Consider the following 18,810-nt stretch of genomic DNA (forward strand, 5'->3'; position numbering starts at 1 on the left):
ATACCCACCATTTGCTTCACCGTGGATGGAACTGGAGGGTATTATGCTGAGTGAAGTAAGTCAATCGGAGAAGGACAAACATTGTATGTTCTCATTCATTTGGGGAATATAAATAATAGTGAAAGGGAATATAAGGGAAGGGAAAAGAAGTGTGTGGGAAATATCAGAAAGGGAGACAGAACATAAAGACTCCTAACTCTGGGAAACGAACAAGGGGTAGTGGAAAGACAGGTGGGTGCGGGGGTGGGGCGACTGGGTGACGGACACTGAGGGGTGCACTTGGCAGGATGAGCACTGGGTATTATGCTATATGTTGGCAAATTGAACTCCAATAAAAAAAAAAGTATTGACTCATTTAAAGTAAAAGAGAACCTATCTTTAAATTTATGGGAGTAATACTTTTGTCACTGACAATTTCAGATTCCATATAATAGTTTCTCTGTCTCTGGCAATCTATTCAGTAAATTCTAAACAACGTCCCAGGCTTCATGCTAAGCTCTCTACCTGCATTTAATTCCTTCCACAACTCAACCTTAAGTATCTTCTTTAATTTACTCAAGAGCAATTATTCAAATTGACTAGTTGCTAGGTAATTAAGATGTAAACCTAAATAGGCTGACCCCAGGGCAGTCTTCATCATTAAATCCTGCCCACCCTTACCAAGGACTAGTATTCTCACAGAGACCCCATTTTATGCAAGCACATCACTACCTACCTCCCACCCTCCACCCCACCAAGTAATGGATTATAGCAGCAGTTCTCAAGTGTGTCCTGGACCACCATATTGGCATCACTTAGGAGCTTGTTAGAAATGTAAATTATCTGGCTACCGCCCAGACCTGATGAATTAGCAATTCTGCGAATGGTCCCAGAAATGTGTTAACAAGCCTTTCAGGTGATTCTGATGCACCTTTAAATTAAGAACCACTGGGCAGAGGTCCCTCCTCTGTGCTTGCAGGGCACCTTGTTCTTGCTTTCCTAGTTTCTCAGTTCCTCCACTTGACTACTCATTTAAAGTTCTTTAAGACTGACTTGATTTATTTCTACCACACTTACAAAATGACTGAATAGATGACTGTGGCAGGCCAAGATATTTAACAACACTCCTTACTTATTAGTGTAGGGTGAATGAAATTTCAGCAATACTTAAATAATAACCTTGGATTTTTTTTTTTCTCTTCCCAAAACATCCAGAGATGGGGTAAGAAAGGAGCCTGCCAGAGGAATAAAAAAATTCAGTCTAGTAAACCTGAGTGTTGATGGAAATTCCACAGGATACTGAAGGGGCGCATACTTTCATACAAAACTGTATTCAGAAGCAGAGCCTATCAGATTCACATTCTCCTGTAACTCAATTCCTAGTAGTGGAACACATCCTTTAATTCATTAACTTAAAGCAGCAATGATATTTGTCTCTTGTAAGATGCTCATAAAAGGAGATGAAGATTGCCACAGTGCACATTAATTACTACAGAAGGCTACCCTGTTACTGACCTGTTTGCTCCTAGTTTTAGGGCTCTGAGAAGACATCCATACCAAACTGGGAATACATAAAAACCTGAAGAGTATTTGCTTTACTTCTATACAGAATGTAAGTGTATTCAGAGTAAACATACAAATTTTGAAATCTAGCAATATACAGAGGTTTTTCTGTTGCAGGTTGCTGTCAAAATTTGCAAATTATTAAGGTGGTGTTGGTCCCAGTCAGAAGTTACTCCAGACACAAAACTGCTATAATACTGAGGGCAGATCCTCAAAAATGGCCCTATAGCCATGCCCCTGCTACAAAGTGACTTGGTTGTGATTAATAGGACACCTGCTAAGTGGTCAAAGATCAAGTTATCTTTTTGTAAAAGGTAACTATAATCACCTCATACTCACAAAACACTTTGTGGATATTCTGTTGGATGAAACTTATCAACAAGACCAGCTTCTATGACTTGGACTCAAATGCAAGGCCAGGAGGGGGGCAAAGTTCAAGCTTCAGGAAATCAATAACACACAAAGCAAGTGATTTTTCCAAAACCTGTGATTTTAGGTGTTGTCTATATCATTAAAACAATTTCCCAAGGGCAAAATAATCAGGAGGTAGTAGTATGCAAAATATTCCATTTTGTTTTATTTTTATGGATAACTGTCATTAATACAGCAGGAACTGGTATGATTATAAAAGATACAAAAAAAAGCAGAAGAATGTTAGCATTCAATAGAAATTAAAACCTGAGCTGAAAGCTGATCAGAAAGTCTGACTCTTGGCACTGTTCTGATGAAAGTTAAGAAACATGTATGCTTGACTTCATAAATAATTCATATTAAATCAGAGAAAGTTAGCTTACATTTCAAAATCTACACATTGAGCTACAATGCACCAACACTTTAAATGATTTTCACTGTTGACAAACATTTAAGATAACCAGTGTTATCTAAAACTCTCAAAGGGGGTACACAGGGAAGTGTGTAAATTGTAGATTTCTAATTAACAAGTGGAGATGTGTTGGTATAATATGGTTTGATTATTTATTCATGTAGATCTAAAAGGCTAGCTCCGTTTGTCAGAGCATAAAAGAATGCCAAAAGACAGCATAAAAGAATGCCAAAAGAATGCATGGGGATAGATCAACATAAATCCACCCCAATTTCTGGAAAACAAGTGATACAGTATAACACCACCTCAAAGAATTGTGCTCCTAGGAATAGGAGACTTGTGGTTTAATTGTTTTCACTTTGGCTTCTAGAGTATCTCTTACTAAGAATTTGGTGAAAAAGAGGGAAATTCCTTTGATTAATAACTGTCCATAAGCAGTAGGGAAAAAAACAACAAAAAAAGCTAACAAAGTGATGGGCATTGTTGATTAAAAATCTGAACATGAATACATGTTGTTATGTTCAATCTGGAGTCATACTTACAAACCAATGGTTAATATACTACAAAACTTTACAAACATAAAATCTCCTCATCAGTTGCAGAACTTCCAAACTAATGGAATTAATTTCTTCACCCTTTTAATTACTCCTTTCACAGAAAATCCTAAAACTGAGGAGTCACCAGAATACCTGCACTTTTACATGTGTCATCAAAAACATGGTTGTTTTTGTCAAAATGATGCAGGAAGCAATATCACAGGAGTTCAAGATCTTAAAGTCTCTCAAAACATAGTTTCAGTTTTTTGTACTCCAAGTTACATAAAAAAAAAAGAGAGAGAGAGAGAGAGAGAGAGAAAGAGAACAGGTGGACTCATAGTTTCTTTCAGCCCAATGTCAGCAAATATCCAATGTCTCCATGCTAGGAAAGGATACAGTATTTAAGTGGTCTATTACAAAATATCTCCAGTTCTAAAAGAGATAGCTTTTATTTATTTATTTTTAAAAGAAGGTTGAAGCAGTGCCCTTTACTTAGTTTAGCGGAGACCAGCCACTGACTTCCTACCTGTACCAGCTTTCCAGGATGACACTAAGTGAGTTTTTGACCTAATATTTTTGCCTCGGGTTTTACGAGGTTTCTCTTCTTTGTGCACCTTCGTGTGCTGCCTAAGATGAGAGCTCTGGCTGAAGCATTTGCCACATTCACTGCATTGGTAGGGCTTCTCCCCTGTGTGGGTTCTCTGATGTTGAATAAGGTGGGAACTCTGGCTGAAACATCGGCCACACTCATCACACTGATAGGGTTTTTCTCCAGTATGAATTCTCTGGTGCTGAATGAGATTTGAGCTCTGTTTAAACCTTTCTCCACACTCATCACATTTATAGGGTTTTTCCCCGGTATGGATCCGCCGATGCTGAATGAGGTTAGAGCTCTGAAAGAAACTTTTTCCGCAATCGGCACATTTATGGGATTTCTTTCCAGTGTGAATCTTCTGGTGTTGAAAAAGGGTTGAGCTCTGACTAAAACTCTTTTCACATTCAGTACATTTATAAGGTTTCTCATCCAAGCTTCTTCGCAGTCTACTCAAGCTTGAGTCAAATCGAACAGTCATTCCCCATTTTTGCCGCTGCCTGCCTGTTTTGCGTGGGTTCTCACAGGCTTTTCCTTGGCTCGAGCTCCGAGAAATACTTCCCTTTGGTTTTCCTAACCGCATGGTGATGAGCCAAATGTATTCTTAAGAGTCTGCTCTCTTCTGAAGTTTCACTTCCTAGTGCTACACAGCTCAGAATTTTCTGTGTAGAAGAAAAAAAAATAAGAGCCAAGGTAGATCATTGTTGTTATTATTCAAATTGAACCCATATTATTTAATCTTCAACCCACTGAAATTGCATCCATGTTTAAATAAAAAATGTATCCAATACATAAGAAAACAAAGACAATTTGGGGGGAAAAACACTTGGAAAATAATTCTAATAATTCCCAGGGTTTCAACTTAATAAATATCCCCAAATTTTGACCAAATTTACCTATGGAGTTTTTGTGTGTTGGGATAGGACAAAATAAAAATGATAATGTGAAATGAAGTAAGTTTTTATTAAGGCATTATCAAGTAAGTTTTTATTAAGCATTATCAAGTGAATATATAACTCTGAAGGATTAACAGGTGGAGACAACATAGTATATTAATGGGAACAGAATAACTCTGAAAGACAACCTAAATTCAGGTAATAAACTATTATTACATTTTAATATTTACTCCTGTGTTAAAGTTCTACTTACTGGTGACTATTTTAGGCATCCAGATTAGAAAGAAATGACAAATCATAGCACTTTATTAAATATTTTTGTTTATGCTTGTTTCGCCATTCTACTTTCACAGCATGGATACCACTTGGCTCTAACTTTGCAGCATGAATTGTTTTGAAAGTAGGAACTACCCTATAAAGAGTTTCTGGAAGTCAATTCAGTAATCCTGAAGGAGAAAATGTAAATGAAGAGATGCGTTATAGGTTTGTTTTCCCTAGATTCTAATGACCCAAATGAAACAAAGGAATTGTTTCTGGAGAAGAAAAGAAATCCAAAACTTTTACTGGATAGTGGAATGAAACTGAGTAGAAACAAAGAGTGGTGAGTAGAACTCAAGAAACGGAGGAGGAAAAAAGTAGTTTACATGCAAAAATAGAAGTTTTAAGATACCCAAATGCCGCAAAAACTCAAATTAATTTCATTTATTCACTTATAAGGTCGTTTAAAATAATGGCTATAAACAAACCTATAAGGCACAAGCTCCAAATAGGTGACAATGTGGAATAAGCTAGGCTGCAAAAGTAATAAAATTATTGGAACTATTTTCCACATCTTACGTCAGGAAGTAGACTTTAAAACGGGAATAATTACCCTGGGTCTCTGCATCAAGCTTATAAAGCTTATAAAGCAAATAATGGAAAATACAAAGTATATCATTGTTCTTGCCTTTCCTTCATCTGTTTGTATAATTCAGACTCCAGGCCTGGTAATGCTGAGGACTTTATCTGGATATTCAGTAATTCTCTATGTTAAAATTGTGTTAAGTATCAGAAGGAGCAAAGTGCACACGGTACCGATCACCGACAGAGCATTACTCGTCAACTTCAGTCAGTATTTGCAGGATACTGAATACCTATTTCAAGGAGGCATCTGTCAGGTACTTGGTGTCGATGATGGAACAAACAGCTATAGTAGAAATCATACACTGAAAAAACCATTTTCAATCCTACAGAGAGCAGATGTGGTAGGAAACTGAGACCACGTCACCCACCGAGGCCGCTACACGTGACGAAGCCGCGTACGCCGGGCTCGATTCTGTGCTACTTACTCCGCAGAGCAGCTTACGCGGTCACGTCCACCTACCTCACAGCGGAGCCGAGGCCGACCCTGCGGCCGGTCCCGGAGCCTGGCCTCTAGAGGGCACAACTGAGGGGCAGCCACAGCTTTCAACGCCGAGAGCGGCGCCGGCCGCGGCCGGGGCTCAGCCTCACCCGGCGGCTCGGGCGTCGCCGCAGACCCGGGGGACGAGCGCCGCCGTCGGGCCAACACGCACACCCGGACTGGACCTGCTCTCTGCTACGTACCACTGGGAGGACAACAGGGCCGCTACCTCATCGGGAGGCCGGAGGTGCAGATGAGTCCGCATCCGGCGCTCTCCCCACAGCCCGTGCCACCCAAGCACCGCTTCAAAGTATTCAGTCCTGCAAAGCGCCGGGCGGCCGCCGGCCTAGGGTCAGCGGCCAGAGGAGCGGGGCCCCGCGCAGGCCTCCGCCCGCCCAGGCCTCCGCCGGCCTGGCCCCGCCGGCCGGGCCCGCCCGCGCCCCCCGCCCCCCGCCCCGCGCCCGCCCCGCGCCCGGCCTTCCCGGCGGCTCCCGGGGAGGGGCTCCGGGTCCGCGGCGCCCGAGCGGCCTCCACCACCGCGCCGCGCGCCCCGGCCCACTCACCGCGCCGCGGGCCGCCGCCGCCGCCGCCGCCGCCGCCGCCCTGGCTCGCTCGCTCGCTCGCTGGGCGCCCCTCGCGCCGCCGGAAGTGCGGGCCGCGCCGTCTGTCGGCGCCGGCGGCCGCTCTAGGAACGTGGCGGGGGCGACCCTCTATGGTGCGGGGCCCGCCGGAAAGGAGGGACCCAGAGTTTCTCCTTGCTTTGTTCCCCCGCCCGCCGCCCCCAGGCATCTCGAGGGCTGCGGGACGCCGGGCCTGTGGCCGCGTCCCTTCGGGTGCGAACTGGCCTCCCTCCGGGCGGCTCACCGCAGCCCCATCAGTCGGGGCCTGGAGAGGCGGCAGCAGCCGGCCCGCCGCCAGGCCTCATCCCTCCTCCCAGTGTCGAGCGCTTGATCCTCCAGAGGAGCCCCCAGCCCGGGAAGCCGGCCCCGGCGTGGAAGGGCGGGCGGGGGGGCCGGGGGGACGCTCGGTGGGATGAGCACTGGGTGTCACAGCTACAGACTGGCAGGTCCAACTCCAATGAAAACAAATGAAGAAAGAAAAAAGAGGTACTCTGGGGAGAGCTGCAACCGTTACTGATATAGTCACCTGTGGTTTTTAAAAATGTTTTCTTAACGAAGTAAATGCCAACTTTTTTTTTTTTTTTTAAATTTCAGGTGTAGGTGCACCTGGATGGCTCCGTGGTTAAGCTTCTGCCTTCGGCTCAGGTCGTGATCCCGGGGTCATGGGATCGAATACCCCATACGGCGCCCCGCAGGAAGTACTCAGGTGTCTCTGCCTCTCATGAATAAAAAAAAAAATTAAAAATCTTTAATTCTGGTGTAGTTTCTAGTGTAGTTAACTTACAATGTTATATTAGTTTCAGGTAAATTTTAAGATCTTAGTCCGCTTTGTTAAGCCACTATGAATGGGCAGCATCCAGGAAGTAGAGAGATGCTCCCAGGAGTTGAACAAAATGGAAAGTTTTTTTTATAGGAAGGAGGGTGGGAAACATTATTAGCAAAAGGAAAAAAGAAAGATTGTTATATTTTGGTGGAGAGGGATGGAAAGGCAGAGTCTTTGTCATATGGATGCCCTCACTAATGATCATCAGAAAATTTCAGATGTTACAAGACATTCCTGGCATACGTTGAAACTGTAACTAAGTCTTGGTTTCTTTAGGGGAGGGGAGCAGGGGCAAATGACTCCATTTTGGGCTTAACACCTTAATTATCGCCAAAAAGTGTCTGGAAGATGGGAATGATCACACTCCACAGATAGGACACCAAGGCTTAGAGAAGTTTACTCAGGTTCACACAGTGTGTTTGGTGGAAGATCAAGGATTGGGAGGAGTCTTTTTGGCACCACAGTCTCCTGACTTTCAGCCTGCCCCCTCGTTTCTCTTTGAGAATGATCTCTCCTGGTTCTCCTCTCTTACAAGCTCCTCCTCCTTCTCTGACAGCCTGGCAAGTGCTGGGTTATCTGACCTCTCTTCCTTTCTCTGTGCCCTCATTCCCCTGTAGAGCTGCTTCAGTCTGATAGCTTCAAATACCATCTTATATGCTAAAGACTCCTGACTTATAACTCTAGTAGTCCGACCCTGGGATGCAAATATTTTTGAACTCCAGACCTGTATATCCAATTGCTTATTCTGGGGCCATTTGTGTATGTGATGTACATCTTGAACCTAACGTATGTCCCAAAGGAACTTCTGACATTCACCCAACCTGTTTCTTCAACAGTCTTCATCCTAGCAATTGGCAACTCCTTTTTTCTAGTTGCTCAGGCCGAAAATCTTGATGCCATTGTTGTCTCTTTTTTCACCCCCAACCCAAACTCAATGAAATCCTGAATTCTGGTATCTCTGTCTTCAAAATATATCCAGGATCAAGCCACTTTCCACATCTTCACTGCTCTATCCTCCACCAAGCTGCTGTCATCTCCTTGTTGGCTGGGCTTCTCTGGGAAACCACCTGGCAGGGACCAGTGTGCCCTTGAGCCCTTGAGGTTGTACTTGAAGAGCTCATTCTAGGAAGGGAGTACACACATGGTACAGAAAAGCCCTGTCTCAGCAGGGAGCACTGCTGCATTTGGCAATAATGTAAGGGAGGATGGTCACATGTATGGCACAAGTGCAGTAACAGGAGTGATCCGTCTCCTACAAAGGGACCCTGAACAATGGTTCTGTCCACCAAGCTTGAGACTTTGTTTCCTTTGGGTTCCCTGGGAAAGGAAACTCTAGGGATTCCCATTCCTGGGTTTGCAGAAAACATCTCTATTAAAAGCATGGCCAGAGGGGAGCAGAGCCCCACCCTGCATGTTGTGAGTCCAGGGGCAGGTCAACAGCTGGCTTCCTTCCAGACAATCTCAGCTTGTGGGGTCTAAATACAGCACGTGCACATTTGTTGTTTTCATACTTAGAACGAATTGGCTCTGACTGTACTTCCTGCTTGATCACAGTTGAGGGACTGAGAGGCAGGGGGGCTGCTGTCCATCCGGGCACCTGAGTAGAGTTATCTCTCTCCTTTCTCCACAGCTGCAGGGTACCTGTGTCCTGCCCACCAGGGGACAGATTGTGCATTGCTGGCTCCTCCACAAATCACCTGGTCAGACTGGATGTGCTTTGTTTCCATGGGACTAAAAGGTCCAGATGTATCCTGGGTGAACACATGGCTTTTTTGTGATAGTGGAAAGGCCTTTAATCCATTTTCTGGTAAACATACCTGCAGGTGGCATATGGTATCACATGAGAAAAACAAGCTGTTTTTTGGTTCCTTCTGATAATTTGTTCTGGGCAAACTACCCTGTTTTTCCTGTGTCCAGTACTTTTGCAATCATGTTGATTTCATCCTTTGTTTATTATTTTCTCTGGTTCCTGAGACTGGGAAGATAGTCCTGTTTTAGGAGAGGACATTCACTCACCGGAATCTGTACTTTGTTTTGGCTACTTTTATTGCCTGAGATACTAGTTAGTGAAGGAGCACATGAGAAATACTGTAAGCTCTTTGGAGAGGAAAATAGAGCTCCTGCATTAACCGCAGGAAGCCACAGAGCCTAGCAGAGAAAGTCTGCAATTGTGGTGTCATGGTGAGCTGAATTAGCAGCTTTTTAAATTGCCTCTGAAAAGCAAATACACTGTTGATAGAAAGATTGGCTAACCCCTCAGCTGACTGTAGAGGCCTACATTTTTCCCTTGCCTGTGCAACTTGCTAGTGTTTTTTTCTTAGCTGTGATATTCAGAAGTTAGTTTTGATAATGTCTATTTGAAGGCGGTCTTATCTAGATAGGCCTTAAATAGTATTTTAACAATTGCAAAAAAAAAAAACATCCTAAACATGAAAAGACTATGAAGCAAAACCAGCAAGTACTTTCAGAGGGGGTCCTGATCTGATGGTTTGCCGTGTGCAGGGCCCTATCCTGCTCCTAACCTGGCAGGCGTTTCTCAGGCTGGAATGCCAACTGTTCCAATCTGGGCTCAGCATCCAGGGCCCCTTCCAGGGCTCTATACCAGCTCTATCCTCTGTGGGACCCCTGGCCCTCCTGGGTATCTAGTTTGCTTCTCCAATTGAGGATAACCCTGAACACCTCCTACTGAGGTGAACCGTGGCTCTTCGTCCCTCCAGGAGTGAGCACCAGCCTGGCACAATTACTGCTGAACAATGGATTGGCAGTTGTCCTAGACCTGAGCTTTTAAATATGTGCTGGGGAGTAGAACGACCTGGGAAGGCTGTTTGATTTGTTTTCTGCCCTCTCTTAGGTACTACTGCCGTCCCATCCGAGCCCCTGTGTGGAAGATTCGTATGGTCCTCTGAGATGTTGATCCTATTGCTCATCATCCAGGCTGCTCACAGACTCCCAACAGTGATTCTTCCCCTGTGCGCTTTGGCTACCTTTGTCCTCAGGCCCCACACTAGTCTGAAATGCACTGAAATGAAGGAGTCACTTTGGGATCTAGAGCAGTAGGCTGTGGCTCAGCTTTGGCTCTGTTGCCGAATCTGGCCACATATATTATAGGATAAAAGTTTCAGAGGTTAGAGCTGGGAGTCAAGGTTGACACATAAAAGCAAAAAGAAGTCTTGGTCCTAACTCCTTCAGTTGAATAGAGCACACCTTTATTGAGTACCTAGGAAACTAGAAAGGAAAGGAGCACAGAGATTACAGATACAATAGGGGATCTCCCTGGGGCATCTCTGCATGTCTCTGCGACAATAAAGCTAGGTCTGGGAAATCCTGGCATGAAGTTCACCCTGAACGGTGGGTCCACACAGCATGGCTGCTCCCAAGCTCTGCTCTTTATGGGGGCCAGTAAGGAGCCATTGCATGGAACAGAGCTGGAATGAATGTCTCTTATATTTGGAGGATTTTATAGTTCTTCTCTTTAAATCTGCTATCCACAGGCCCCAGTGGGAAAAGAATTTGGGCTTCAACTTGCTCTGTTCTGGACAAACACTTCACATGACTGATGTAAACTGTTGCATAGTTTTGCAAAGGCTTTCCCATTCTTTCCAGAAATTCTCCATCAGCTGATAAATCCACATTGTTCTGGCCCCAGGGAATTTAAAGCCCTTTCTCCTCATTGTGCCCCTTTGACAGGAAGTGTAGAGAGTGGAGGAAAAAGCCCAGAAAGGGCAGGAGGCACCCATCCATGGGGCAGTGGGGATGAGGACTGAATATTGCCTTCCTGAGCCACTGCCTGAGCCCTGGACTCCACTGCACATGGGCTGGCATCCTTCCAATGCCATGTGGACCACCTCCTCTCTGTGATCAAAGTGCCATGTTACCCGCAGTAAGCTCCTTATAAGAATTCCTTCAGGTCTCATAGAGGTAGTTAAAAGCCAGGGCTGCAGAGAAAGGATGGGATGCTCATGGTCTTATTCCCGGTCTGACCTCTGCTGCCAGAGTGCTAGGCTATGCAATGCTCCTTGAGTGGCATCGAGGCTTGGAGGCCAGGGATGCCATGGGGAAGTGATGGCCAGAAGCAGGGCACATCCCATATCTACTGGCATCTCCAGCTTTTCCCAGCAGAGTCCTGAGCAGCAGCACGAGGTGAAGGCAGACAGGGATCTCATGGTTCATGTGGATGAGGAGGTCAGGGGCTTGTGGCCATGCAGAAACTCTGGGCCAGGCACTTGGAAAGCAGATAGAGCACACACCCCATGGGCTCAATCAGGTACTGCTCTCCTGAGCAAGAGAGGTGTAGCATGAATAGGACTGGCCACATCATCCAGCCACATAATGTGGCCAGTGCCCCAACTCCAGGGCTGCTTACTGCACAGGCAAGCCTCACACACATAGACCCCACCGAGCAAATTCGTGGCTCCGCAGTCCTGGCTCTGGGCCCTGTGAGTGCTCAGAGAGCCAGGGACGTGCGACTCCTGGTACTTAGGCAGGTAGACATGTAGAAACACAGGTGCTAGATTCTTCAGCAGGTGGCTCTTGGTCAGTGTGACCAATCAGGGCCTGGCCACCCACACTCAGTGTGCATTGGCTGTGGGAGGCTTCCAGAGAGGCTGGCACTGGCTGGCTACTTGGTCTCTACCAGCTGCTCCAGACGCTGCAGCATCGTCAGACGCAGGGCTTGGAACCTAGATGAAGACACAGCCAAGAGGACTCACTGACACTGGAACACACAGGGACAGGGGAACAGAGTGAGGGACTGCACAGATGACTGGGCCAGGAGACCCAAGGCTGATTAGTGGCTACCATCTCTTCTCTGCCAAGGAGAGGGAAGAGCCAGGCCCACACCCTGTAAGGCCAGTGGCTTAGAGGAACAGTCAGGGCTGCAGACCCCGCCAAGCTTCAAAAGCAGAATGTGCTGTTTCTATCTAAAGATTCTCCAGTATAGAAAGGAGCATGCTGGAGAGGACAGGGTGGCAGAGCAGGGATTGGGAAGCCTGAATTTAGGCCCAGGCTCATCAGTGACCCAGGCTGCAACCTTCCTCGCCTCAGGCCTCGGTTTCCTCTCTGTGCCCTGAATAGACTGGCCAGGTGACCCCCAGGTCCCCTTCCAGCTCCCAGACCCAACAGCAATACAGCAGACTGCATGGTGGACTATCCCCTCTGATTGGAGGTCTCTGCTGACTTCCCCAATGGGACCTCACTGCACAGAGGTGAGGGGTGGGGGTGGGGGCTTAGGGCAGGGCTGTGGCTTTTCAAAAATCATTCAGCCAAAAACTGGAATCCAAACCAGTCCGCCTACTACAGGCCCTCTCACCGTGAGCAGACTGCCTCCTTCCCTTCCTTAAGGGGGACTCCAACCCTGGCCCTGACTGAGTGCCCCATGTGCTCTCCCTGTCCCATCCTTCACTCTGCAAAAGGACAGAGCAGTCACTGGCCAGTGCAACTTGGCTAGCCTCACCCAGCTGGGCTTTGATTTAGCTTCCCCAGGAGCCAGCAGGTGACACCTGCTCATGCTCACCTTTCCATCTAACGGGTCCCTTGCATCTAAAAGCATCAGCTGATACAGAAAGTTCCAATGGCCACTGTTTTTTGGCAGGCTCAGAATTCCCTCTAGCACAAAAGGCCCAGACCAGGCTGAATGTGCCCTGAGCAGGCCCTCTCCTCAGTCACTCTTCCAGGGCTCTATTATCAGTAGAACTTTTTACCCTGGTCCAGCACCCACCCACACTCCTGTCTGACTCTCCTGCTCAGTTTCAGCAGCTGCGCCCCTCCCATGCTGGTGAGGTGCTGAAGCCAGATGGGTGGTTTGCACTGTGTCCTGCCATGTTCACAGGCTGTCACCCCAGCTTGATGTCAATAGTGAGCAGGGGGCCAGAGGGCGGTGCTGGGTAGCCAGGGTCCGCAGGTCTCCCTGAGTCAAGCAAGCGCACCTGATGCCCCCAGAAGGGACAGCTCTCCCAGCCCCGGCCTGGGTGCTCTGCCCCCTGAACACTTGCCCTGATGTTCAGCACCCACGACTGGCTCTTTATGTGCTGCTTACTTCATGGTCAGTTTGATTATTTCTCTTTCCTCCTCTTCTTTTAATTTTTCAACAAAACTGTCCAGCACCGGCATTTCAAATTTAATGTACTGAGCGACCTAGAAAATCCAAGAACATTTTAATGTGCTTTAAATTAGATGCCAAAAATGTGTTTTCTTTTCCTCATGGCTTCCACAGCAGCCGACTCAGCAATGTTTTAGAGCTGAGGAAGTGGCTGCCCTGCTCCTCACCCACCCCCAACAACCTGTCTGTACTAGGATGGAGGACAGAGAAGCCCATTCTTACCTCACAGGCAATAAATATCCCTGGGAGGAAAGATTAAGTTGAATATTAGGAAATGTATTCAATAGAAAGCAGAACCACACTGGGTGTTCTCCGGGGTGGGGGTGTGGAGTGCTGGGAACACCATTGTTTCTGACAGTGGAATGAAGCCGCAGCAATCTGTGAGTGGTGCACGGGATACGGGCAGAGTAACTAGTCTTCACCTTGGGTCCAAACTTTACTGGCTTTTTCTGTGCAAGGGAGCTCAGCAACATGCTCCTTCCTAGCCTAGGACTCAGCTGTGGTAAGACTTAGCCACCTGTTCCCTTCCACTGGCCCTGTGGAAGGGGCCCTAGATTAGGGGCCCTTGTATGGGTCTTTGATGTAATGACAACTAAACACACTCTAACAAAGGAAAAGTTTCTACCTGCCTGAGGGGAAAGGCAGAGGCAAAGGTTTTTTACGACCCAGTTTCCTTCCTTCCCTAGGACAGCTGATAGAGCTGGTGGCCACTGGCACGAGGAGGGAAGGCTGGAGCCATCACTATGCTGGGCTTGGGGCCCTTTAGGACAGCTGTGTGAGAGGTTGCTCAAGAGGGCTCTAGCCAAGGTCATCTTCAGAGCCCTTGGGAGACCCCCCACGCTATCATCTAGCCCCTTCCTCAGGAGCGGGCCTCCCTGAGCCTCAGCCCTGACTCACATCATGGGGAACTTCCTCGCCCAGGTCTGCTTCCATCAGGAATATCCTGGCGATCTTCTCACATGGCCCATGAAGGATTCTGGAAATCAGTGGGTACTCGCAGTCTTTTAATTTTGTTCGCTCTGAAAAAGAAGGCAATTTACAAAATTCACGGGGCATTAGGATTGCCCCTCTTCATTGCAGGATGGGAATGTGGCAAAAGATGGATGTCCAGGGGGCCTGGGAACCTTCTCTAGATCCCAAAGAGAAGGTTGCTCTGAATGATGCATAATGGTGGCATTCAGCAAAGACAGGTCAGAGAGGAACAGGAGCCCAGAGAGTAGGAGAGAGGGGACAGGGGACATGGGGAGGCCCGGCTGCTCAGTTACCATGGGGCAGAACCCTGCACAGAATGACACGTAGGTTCTGTACCAGTTCTCAGGGGGCGAGGGGCTTCAGCTCCAGCTCACAGAACCTGACGTGCACCCCTACCCCTCCCAACAGAGTGAGGTTGAAGACAGTGGCTTCCCTTGTGGTTTTGGTGGGATTCTGAAAGGGGCAGTGAGCGTGCCTGGGTTTGGGCCTGGCAGAGACATTCATGGAGGCCCACTGCACAAGCCAGCATGGCCCTCAGAGAAGGAGCATGGTCCATGAGCTTGCCAAACGCACAGAGACTTTTGTTTTTCTGATCTCAAAGCACAGGCAGACACTTACCCCCAGACTCGTGAACAATGTAGAGTGCAAACTCACTGGGGCCATTTTCCACCTGTGCAGGCAGTGACAGGAAGTCAGAGCAGGGCTTGATGAGACAGGACAGAGAGCGATCCCTGGCAGTAACCACACCCCCAGTGCCACACACGCACACATAAGTCCCCAAGGATCCTTCCCTCTCTTTGCTTAAAATCCCAGAGACGTTGCATTAGCAGAGGGCACTTTACTAGACCTTCTACCCAGGAACCTCAGGCAGTGTCCCCAGCCTTTGCCGGCCCCCTCTCTCCCTCTCCCAGTAAGACAGCAAACCACCAGCATCCCAAGTCAAGGCTGCGCATGGCCAGACTTACTCGGAACTTGTTCAGCAGCAGGGTGAGCACGTGCAGGGTTGTCATGGTGCTGTTGACCCTCACATTGGTCACAGACCCGTAGGCAGGAGTAAACACCGAGGTCTGTAGAGGGAGGTGGGCAGTTCAGGGCGGGGCCAGAGGGACATGGAGCTGACACCACACGGGGGCTGGGCACTGTCAGCCAAAGGGTCCGGGGTGACAGGTGAACCTCGTCTCTGGGCTCTGTCCAGTCACATCCACACAGAGCTGTGCCCACATCTGGTGCACTTGGGGAAGCTGTAGCAATTCCTGTCTTACAGAGGCCTGTGAGAAAGATGCCTCCAAAGCTACCAGGGCCAGCTCTCTGATCCTAGCAGCCAGTCCCATGGAAGTACTTCACAGTGGGTGGGGGGACCAGTCTCCTTCTCACTCTTTCTTTGGGTCAAATTGCCAGAGGTCTGTTGATTCTAAGACCAAATGTTCTGGAATCTGTCCGCTCCTCCCCATTCTCCCAGAGGTAGAGGCTCAGTTTGTACTGCATCAATGTCTCACTTCTCCCCTTCCAATCTCAGTGCTTTCTGTCCATCCTCCACACTGTTCACACCAAATGAACAACCTTTCAAAAACCTTGCAGCTCAAAGTGTGTTCTGGACCAGCTGCATTAGCATAGAGTCTTGGCTCCCAGCCCCAGATTCCTGAATCAGAATCTGCATTTTGAGGAAACCACCAGGTGATGCTCTCCATAGAGTACAATTTGAGAAGAACTGCCTTTTGGCAATAGTTCTAGTTAAAAAGGATCTGAAGGTTTCTCATAACCTAAATAATACCATTCGGAGCTCCTCTCACTGTTTGCACGTGTAATACAATGATTCTTTCCCCAGTGCCCTGTGGTCCCCCCACATAAGCTCTTCACAGTTTGAGGGGCCCATTTATTCCTGCAGATATCTCGCCTTTGCCTGTGGGACACCATATATACAGTCAACTAGGGCATCACCTGGTTTAATATGTTCTCAGTGAGTAGCCAGGTTATAGACCTGCTAAGCGTTTTACCTAAAATCTTTGATTTAATCCTTATTACAGCTTTTTAAAGTACCCATCACTAGTCTTCCTTTTAAGAAAGGACACAGAGTCTTGGAGAGATCAAGTAGCTTATCATGGTCACCCATCTAGAGAGGGCAGAGCCTTTGGAAACCCCATGCTTTACCTCCATGGCACTGTGAGTCTCACCCCCTAAAGTGAGCTCTTCCTTGCTTTCTAAAACCAAATTCAAATGTACACATTCCTCCTCTGTGGTCCTATCTCTGCTTTCTCCGGGATGTAACCAGGGCACAGGTATATTAAAGACTTGCTCAGTTTCCCAAGTACCGGAGTCAGACTCAAGTCCAGGCCTGCCTCCTTCAAAAGTGACATGCAGAGTGCTTCTGGGTTATACAGAAAGCCAGACTAGGCTTCCAGTCCCTAAGAAATATGGAATAGAGGAGGCAGGCTATTTCAAGAAGAAAGGTCTTGTCAACAAGACATTATTAGTGTTTCTTCTGCCTGAAGCCTTTTCTCAAGATGATACTGACCAAGTAGGAACAAAGATCCCAAGGCTACTTTGCCAACTCTAACCACAGTGGTTTCTCTCTGATAGAACACATTTGAATCAAACAGCCCAGGACAAAGCAAAGGGACAGGTACCAAGTATTACTGAGTGTGGAAATCACACCAACACTACTGTGAATCAGAATAGTTTTGGAAAATGATTGAGTGAAGTAATAGTGTGCAGTTCTAAGAAATAAAATCCAGAATAACAACCTCAGGAAGTCAATTCTAGGCATTTCTTTTTTTAAATTGTTGCCTGTGATTCAAGTACTTTGTCTCCTGATTTCTAAGGACACTGATTCTGAATGGATTGCAAGTAAGGGAGAGAGAAGGAGCCCCTTACTCAGCCAGGAGATGGGAATCAACTGTCCAACATGCCCAAGATACTAGCTCACATCCTGGAAGTTAGTTTGCCTGGAAAAATGAACCCACCTTCTGTAGGTAAATCTGTTACTGGGAGAAAGACCTGCCCTGACTGGATTACAGGCTAGTGGATTGAGTGTCAAGTTGGCTAAGGAGTCCTTCAATGAGAAAAAAAAAAAAAAAAGGAGTCCTTCAATGGACACGAAAAGCTGTGACAAAAGCCCTCACTTTCATTTTTATTCATTTCAAAGGCTCAGATATCTCCATGTTCTCTGGGACATTTGCAGTGACTAACATAAGGGTTAATGCACCAGACACACTTCTTAGAGATGAATGATTCCCTTAGAGGAGAGGGTGAAGGTACTGGAGATAAACTCCACTATATGGCATCTTGAATCATGGATCAAAAGCTTCCTTTTTTAGGAATGTAGAAATCCAAAGAGCTCAAACCCATGCAAATATTCTTTTAAAATTTTTGAATAATCCCTCAAAATAGCATATAAATATCTAATATGCTTACTTAACACTTTACAGACTAAATCTGTTTGAACAAGATTTAAAGAATACCCAAGTCAGATTGTAGGTCCTTTGGCTAATCTAAACCATTCTTAATCTCTGCTTAACTTCAACCCTGCCTCCCATGCAACCTCTCAGGAAACTACTCTCAAATAGTCCTGGGTTTCCCTGCACTTAGCAAAGAAAACCTAGTGTCACCCATGAACACTCATTGCGAACCCAGCACAGATTGGAAGCTGGAAGCAGAAGCGGGCCAGGGGGCGGGGGGTGTCCCATGAATAAGGCAGGGTCCCTTCAGCTTGCCTTGCTGAATTCTTTACCCCAAAGTCCAGGGTGCTCTCAGAGCACTTGATTGAAAGGCCTCTGGCAGGCCTAACCTGTGCAACTGTTCTTCAGGTCTGACCCTGAGACCTGCCTCTGCCAGGCCCCCTCCCTCACCCTTCCCCTTCCCCTTTCCCATCACCCCTCCTATGAGTCATTGCCTATCAAGGCAGGCAGCTGCTTAAGCTGGAAACCTCTGCTTCCATTTCCCATCGGTACAGGATGTGGCCCTGTTATAGGACACTCCATCCAAGGCCTCACCCAAGCTGCCAATCATGCCATTTATAGAAACAATTAACTTCTCTTTCTACAGTTTGGTTTGTTTGGGGACTGATGTCATCTGGGGAAGGAGATCTTTTTCTAAGGTCAGTACAATACATACTCGGACAAAAGGCTAAGTGCTGGGAACCAGGAGCAGGGCAGGTTCTCTGGGACACAGAAACACATGCCCCTGGACACACCTCCACCTAGAAGGACTTAATCTACCCAGGGAGAATGCCAGCAGCACGTCATGTTCCCATGAAATTATCAGTCGAGCTCAAAGAAAACTGTCTCATGAGACATAAACTTGGCATGACTTTCTAAAAATCCATGTAACTTATATAAATGGATTGACAGTGAGTGTGTGGTAAAAAGGAAAAAAATACAGGCTTTGGGGTCACCAGCTGGAATGTGTGTGTGTGGTTTTTTTTAATGTAATTTTGATGGGACTTTGGACAAGCTATTTTTCCTCCTGAGCCCGTTTATCCATGAGGACACAGATGTGCCCCGCCAGTACCTGGGGCCATGATGAGGGTGAG

General features: G+C 47.0%; 3 protein-coding genes across 11 annotated transcripts in view; 1 reads left to right on the forward strand and 2 right to left on the reverse strand.

The window, feature by feature from the left end:
- Positions 1–3,264: 3,264 nt before the first annotated feature.
- Positions 3,265–6,400, reverse strand: ZNF22 (zinc finger protein 22). 4 transcript variants are annotated; one of them, XM_072739398.1, is made up of 2 exons: positions 6,334–6,400; positions 3,265–4,155 (listed from the first exon to the last, which is right to left on the reverse strand). In XM_072739398.1, the coding sequence occupies exon 2, from the start codon at positions 4,074–4,076 to the stop codon at positions 3,399–3,401; it is 678 nt and encodes a 225-aa protein (XP_072595499.1). In that variant the 5' UTR covers positions 4,077–4,155; positions 6,334–6,400; the 3' UTR covers positions 3,265–3,398. The 4 variants fall into 4 exon arrangements, with proteins under 4 accessions (XP_072595499.1, XP_025845870.1, XP_025845861.1 ...); XM_025990085.2 differs by lacking the exon at positions 6,334–6,400 and adding an exon at positions 5,974–6,108; XM_025990076.2 differs by lacking the exon at positions 6,334–6,400 and adding an exon at positions 5,718–5,811.
- LOC112913453 (uncharacterized) lies at positions 5,379–13,380 on the forward strand. The gene is made up of 4 exons (XM_072738133.1): positions 5,379–5,546; positions 5,807–6,876; positions 6,985–7,096; positions 8,844–13,380. The coding sequence occupies exons 1-2, from the start codon at positions 5,379–5,381 to the stop codon at positions 6,719–6,721; spliced, it is 1,083 nt and encodes a 360-aa protein (XP_072594234.1). The 3' UTR covers positions 6,722–6,876; positions 6,985–7,096; positions 8,844–13,380.
- Positions 10,398–18,810, reverse strand: part of RASSF4 (Ras association domain family member 4) — a 32,761-nt gene continuing 24,348 nt past the window's right edge. For all 6 annotated transcript variants that reach the window (XM_025990043.2, XM_072739393.1, XM_072739396.1 and 3 more), the window contains 5 exons: positions 15,248–15,349; positions 14,901–14,952; positions 14,208–14,329; positions 13,248–13,345; positions 10,398–11,892 (listed from right to left, as the gene is read on the reverse strand). In XM_025990043.2, the coding sequence (XP_025845828.1) occupies positions 11,832–11,892; positions 13,248–13,345; positions 14,208–14,329; positions 14,901–14,952; positions 15,248–15,349 (435 nt within the window). In that variant the 3' untranslated portion in view covers positions 10,398–11,831. The remainder of the gene's footprint in view (positions 11,893–13,247; positions 13,346–14,207; positions 14,330–14,900; positions 14,953–15,247; positions 15,350–18,810) is intronic.

Source organism: Vulpes vulpes, chromosome 15 (assembly GCF_048418805.1).
Source record: "Vulpes vulpes isolate BD-2025 chromosome 15, VulVul3, whole genome shotgun sequence".
Classification (NCBI taxonomy): domain Eukaryota; kingdom Metazoa; phylum Chordata; class Mammalia; order Carnivora; family Canidae; genus Vulpes; species Vulpes vulpes.